General features: G+C 41.2%; 1 protein-coding gene across 1 annotated transcript in view; it reads right to left on the minus strand.

Moving 5' to 3' along the window:
• The window catches only part of NEK9 (NIMA-related kinase 9), a 23158-nt gene that overhangs the window by 15583 nt on the left and 1084 nt on the right, over nt 1–6491 (minus strand). Inside the window, exons 3-6 of the mRNA XM_009887040.1 lie at nt 6369–6491; nt 3230–3285; nt 2284–2354; nt 282–387 (exon numbers count right to left, since the gene is read on the minus strand). Of these exons, the coding sequence (XP_009885342.1) occupies nt 282–387; nt 2284–2354; nt 3230–3285; nt 6369–6491 (356 nt within the window). The remainder of the gene's footprint in view (nt 1–281; nt 388–2283; nt 2355–3229; nt 3286–6368) is intronic.

Raw genomic sequence — 6491 nt, forward strand, 5'->3', positions numbered from 1 at the left:
ATTCCATGCCCACAGTGGCCCTTCTCTTTAGTCTACTGCTGCTTTGTAGAGAGACAGACCTCCAAAAGGTAACCTGGGAGCAAGGGTAACCGCAGGCTGCAACACACCACCAAATATGCCAATGTTAGTGAGATAACATTGAGGGAACTTGAGAGGAGAGGGAAAGGAAAACCACAGAAAACAAGCAGCAAGAATGTACAGCATCCCCAGTCTTTTGCAAGGCATGCAGAGATGAAAGAAAAACACACCTCAGTATGCACACAAAGATGACAGATACTCACAGTCTCAGCCATAGAGTACTCAGAGTTCAGCTTCTTTGCCAACCCATAGTCTCCCAATTTAATCAGGTTTGCCTTGGTTAGAAAGATATTTAATGTCTTTATATCTCTGAAAGGAAAAAAAAAAAAAAAGAAATGCAGACACTCAAATATATTTCCGGATTTCAGTTTTCCACACACTACTATACCTCCCCCCCCAAAATGAGGTACTTGCTACTCTGCCAGCACTCACACACACATACACAGAGCTCTCCAAAGGCAATTTGACTCCAAGTACTGGGGCAGTAACTGCAGCTATCCGTGTTTTATCACACCCCCACACAAACACAACACAGTCTAAAAAGCTCATCCTCCAGACACCTATGTAAAGGCCACAGATCAAAGATAGTTCTTTTCCCCCTCTCAGTCTCTTCTCGTATGAAGGTCATTCAGCAGGTCTTATTTTTCCTAGTTTTATAAATAGACCCAAGCCAGGAGTCGCTGAGCTCACTAAAAACATAAATGTATGCATGAATATGTATGTATGCAAATCTAAACACACACACAGAGGGTGTGAAACAGATGTCACTCTGGAACTTACAAATAACGTCCTTCTATCTTATGCCTCAAGAACAACTCTTCATAACATGATGTACTATGCCCAGAAGATCAAAAGGCTGATGGCCACAAAAATGTTCAATTCCAAAACTCATTGAAAACACTTTCTCCCAAACAGAATAATTTATATGTAGTTTCACAGATCAATACAAGATGATGTAAATACAGAGAGGAAGCCCCCGCAGCGTGATACGCTTCCCATGGCCAACACTTCATAACACCCCCTTTTCCTAACGTACCATCAACAACTTCCCAGTGTAGATCAGGACAACATCAAGTAAAGCAGCACTTTGCATTCATCCACTTGGGGCATCGCAAAGTCCTGGGTCACTCTGACAATGTCTGCAGCAGAAGGAAATCACTGCAAACATTTAAATAACTGTTCAATTCATTATCATGGAAAGATTTGGGGCCACACGTGTTCCTAGACTGTGAACCTTGCCATGAAGATGGGCAACAGAGGTGGTAAGCAGGAAATCACTGCAAAGCAGGACAGACATGACATCTGCTTCAGGTCAAAAACTTAGGCACTACTTTATTGAGTGTAGGGTACCAACTCTGCATTAGTAAGGCTTGCCAATTACCAAAGATTCAGAATGGCAGCAATCAGGATGCTATCCCACAGAAAACATCCTCACACAGCTATGCTCATTAGTTAGAGAATGCTGTGCAGCACACGACACAACCACACAGGAAACAGCTGTCTACATATGCAGTACTCCCCAGAACATCACGGCCTCTGTGAAGCACATGTAAGCCATGAAATTTACCCCTCCCAAACAGAAACGGGCAACAGAAAAAGACCATTAGCTACTCATTAAAATCTCAGTCAATGTCAAAATTACCACTGCCAGATAACAAGCTATATTACTTCTTTAAGTAACAGGCCAAAGAAATGAGATTCAGCCAAATGTAGGACAAATCTTCGCACGGGTTATATTACAGCAATGGACCAATGCAAAGTCTTCATCACTGCAAGCCTCCAGGAATTACAGAAGGATGTACATGTTGGTTTGAAGCTATTAATTGTGGAGCAAGTAGGAAGTACCTTTGGCCTGTGGTAACTGCTTTTCCTACCCACTTTAGCAAACATCATTTATGTGCTATGGCAATAAAGGGACAATTTACTTCCTTCCTACATGGATTAACTTTTTTGAGTTTAACTCTGCTCAGAGACAGCAATTCCATTTTCATATACACAATTTCTCGTGCATTTATCACAGGACAGTTTGTAGCCCAATAAGAACTCTTTACAGAAGGATACTTAACATCTGTGCAGCCCAGCTACGCTTTGGAGAACAGCTCAGTGCTTGCTTTAAACACAGAAGCAAAGGCTACTCAAAGGAGTTCTGCACTCACATCCATGAACCGTGCTGGTTACCTTAGCTTCACCATATGCCACACTTACCTGTGAAGAATTCCTGCTCGATGAATGCAGCTCACAGCTGATGCAATTTGAAAGAGATACCAAACCACCATCTGCAAAGGTAGCAATAAAAGCCTGATGTGAGGCTTAAAAAACTCCCCCCAAAACCCCAAACGTCCCTGTCACACAGAGGCACAGCAAGAGGGCCTGACCATACTATTTAGATGCTCTTTCAGGAATACGAAAATTTAGAATTTCCTGTTTCCTGAAATCTCTGAAAAGATATTCCAAAAGGTAGATTGTTCTAGTGCTGTTCATAGTGTCTGTCCTGACAAGCATCCCAGAATTCAATGAGTTAAAAGACTTAGGAATGACAGCTAATGACCACCTGGGAAAGATCTACAGTTGGGCTCTCTGGAATACGAACTGTGACTATTTAACATTCACCGTGAGCCGGAAGGCGTTAAAAGTCATTATATAAGATAACTAAATGTAATCATTGACCACTTCAGCATGAGGTAGAAGCAGACAGCAGAAAATAATTTTAAAGAAAAAGAAAAGGAAAAGGGAAAAGAAAAAAGTGAGATGGTGAGACAGATTCAAGGTAATTACTCAGAAAAGAACCTAAAAAACGGTAAAGAAAAGAGAGAAATTGAGTACCAACCAGGAAGAAACACAGAAAGAGGTTTTAAAGTTAAATGTTAGCCAAGACGATAAGGTGACCAAAGTCAGTTGAGCGCTCTCTTTCATTATTCCTGCCTTGGAAGTTTATACTGCTAATAGACAGCCAAAAAGGAAAATAATAACTTTCCGATAGTCCATAAATGCTTGCAATATTCAACAAGAGGGGAAGGATATCAGTCCCCAGATATACACAGAAATCCCCCATCAGCACTAAGGAAAAAATCTTGTATAAATACTCAGATAACCAGACAGATCCCCTGAACATTAGGCCAGCCCACTGCTCCCTCATACCACTCCAAATTACCTCTTCTTCAAATAACTTGTCTTTCTGCCGCAGAATCTTATCGTAGAGGTTCCCTCCTGTAATTATAAGTGAGTGAGAAAATCAAGAGAGGTTCATCTTAGTTAATGGCAGCAGTTACTCTGCTTGGGTACTGCTGGGAATACTCAAATCCCCTAAGAGATCTAATGAATCGCTACAGTTCTCCCTTAGCACTCTTCGTTTAAATTGGTCAGGCACTCACAAAATTAAATACTTCTTCCACCTAAGAACTTCACTAGTATATTTAAGCTTAAGCAGAGAGGATTCTCTTTTAACACCATCATTTAACACTCTCTGAAAAGTGAATCGATAAGATAGGCGAGCAGTCCCTACTTTTTTACCTGTAAGCGCTTCTTGGGATATGTAAACATTTATAACCTGTACACCAAATCACGTGAGTTTGTCTTGCTCGGCATGATATCTAAATGAATAATACATTAAAAAAAGATAAAGAAAGCAATTATAAATTCAAAGTAGTCCCTGAAAGCACAAGTTACTGCCTTTCCTCACTTACTGCCCAGCTCTGACCTGCCTCTCTCCTTCATCTGCCCTGCCAAATACATCAATGCAGAATTCACAAAGTGTTCACAACAGCAGCATCACCAACACAAGCCTGAAATCAGCAGACTCTTCAGGGCACCTCAGAATTTCAAGACGGCAAACTAAAAATCAAGGAGAGCTAAAAGAAATGATGCTGGGGGCTGCAGGCAGTGAGATTCCCTGTCAGATTAGCATCCTACCAGTAAATCCCAAATCTCTGATCACATTCTGTCGCTATTCCATTTCCCAATTATCATATATTATGTCCTAATAGTAACAGAACACCAAGCCCTCTCCCATTCCCATGGGTATGGTGCAGGACAGATTTGTGCTGTACGATTTTCACAGGCCTGTCAAGTTGGAGATGTCCAAAGCAGGTCACAATGGCTCCCTTGCCTCCTTGAGGGACTTATTTCAGACTTCCATGTTAGGAAGATTTTTCTGATATTCTAATTAAGATTCCTTTTGCTTAATTTCTTGTCATTTGGCCTTGCTATAACATCTCAGCTTTTCTCTCTTCTGCCTTATGTTCACATTTGCAAGTTATCTACAAATCACTCTTCACATTCACAACTTAACCAAAGCATTAATTTCTGCCTCTTCTTACGAACCTCTTTCCCAGTCATTCAGACTATGCAGGCTTTTAGTGAATGCTGTTCCTCGTCTTTGATTTTTTGCCATTTTTTTTTCAGCATTTCTGAACCAAAGAGCAGCATGACAGGTACTACATCACCAAAATCCTACACAAGGAGACCAATTACCTCTTTACTCAGATAACCAATACCTCTATGCACACATACTAAAAAGAAAACCACATTACTTTCTTCTTTGTTTCATCTAATCACATCTAACCTTCTGACATTCTATTCTCTCTTCAACAAATGTATTTTATAGGATATTTATTCCCAAATCTATTTCAGATGTATTCACTGATGTTATCCCATGATAAATCCAAGTCTTATGGTACCATGACATACGTACAGAACTATAGGCAAATAAATCAACAACTTGGCTTCCTTCTCTGTAAAATGGGGCCAATATTTACTCAAATTTGAAAGTCTTTCCTAGATCTCCAGAAGAGACGTGCCAATTAAACAGTAAAACCTTTGGATTCTGAGGAGTGTCTGATAGTGACTAGTCCAGCCATTCTTTAAAAATTACTCACAAATTATCTCAGACTGGTACACTGTAACCAAAGCCACAGAAACAACTATTAACACATTGACAAAACCAATATCCATAAGTCTAAATGAAATTCCTTCTTTCTCATGTCCCAAGTTCTACACCACTCAGACATATTCAGGCAACCTAGGCTATATCTTGATTATTGTCCCAAAGTAAAACAAGCAGTTTAGAGACATTAACAAACATGTACGGACATCGGTACTATGCAACTTCATTCTCCAATGAATTTATAATGGCCCCAAGCATGCAGTCTTTCCAGGGCAGCTAAGTAACTTACACAGAGTACTCCTAAAATAAATGGTGCATCAGAGTTAATGTTCCCCTACTCTTGCACTGGACTCCACTTTGCACAAGAACAAAAAGCAGAGAAGCAAAACCAGCTTTGGACAACCTGCCAACCAGGGCGCTTGACACCTTTCAAAAATACTTTGAGCAACTCTGTTGTCCTCCCCAACTTGTCCCAGTGAAAGCACTCTGTCCAAGATGATGACAACATGATGACAGCCTTTTCCACCAAAAAAAGTTTCTGCCAAGGCTTAAGGTAACCCCCAAACACACACAGGATACCTAACCAGGGGAATTGTCCCACTCATCCAAATAGGAACCATATTACAGCCCTAAGCAGGCATCCTGTTCTAGCAGTGTTAGCTGTACATGACCTCCCCTTTCAGCTGTCTAAGAGCAGCTGCAACTCAGATTTTCATCTCAAATCCTCCTACCTCTCCGTCTTAGCTGGGACTTTCCCCTGCTAAGTCCAAACAATACCGACTTATCTACTCTTGGCAAAACCAATATCCATAAGTCTAAATGGATGGAATCATCCAGTCTTGGATGGAATTTTAAAGTTTTCACCACCAGAAGGACCGGATTTTTTTATTTCTTTTTTAATAGTAAACGTACAAGGTGATAGCACAAGGCAGGAAAAAGTCCTGATTCCAGTGTGCCAGTAGATTTTTAAGCTCTGATTTATAATTGCCGAATGGAGAGACACCATTTAAGAGACACTACTGAAAACCAGCCCTGTTGTGTACTTGCAGAGACACGAATATCCTCATGGTCTTTTCCAACTGTCCTCCTAAAAGAACAAAGCAAGGAGCATTGTACGTGTACATTACCAATAAAACACTTCTGCCACTGTACCAGCTACTCAGAAGACTCAAGAAGTCATCCACTGCCTGAACTGCCTGCACTAACTACTAGGCTTCTTTATTTGGCACCTGAGACACAAATTAATCAACAGGGTTCCCAGTCTCTTCTTCAGAAGCTACGCAGCAGAATTCACCTCCACTCCTCCACTCCCCAGAGGACACCCCAGGAATACTCCTTCCAGGTTCTGCAGGAGGCTGACTCAGCAATGTGGCAGCCGCCTGTTTGTAAGTGGGAGTAGGGATCTCACCATTACAGTACTCCAGCTCAATCAGCAGCGTGGTGTTATCCATGAAGTGATTGTAGTACGCGATGATGTTCTCATGCTGCAACAGGGCAAGGATAACAATTTCGTTCAAAGCATCACGACGCT

This window comes from Charadrius vociferus, unplaced genomic scaffold, assembly GCF_000708025.1.
Source record: "Charadrius vociferus isolate BGI_N301 unplaced genomic scaffold, ASM70802v2 scaffold14, whole genome shotgun sequence".
NCBI lineage: Eukaryota > Metazoa > Chordata > Aves > Charadriiformes > Charadriidae > Charadrius > Charadrius vociferus.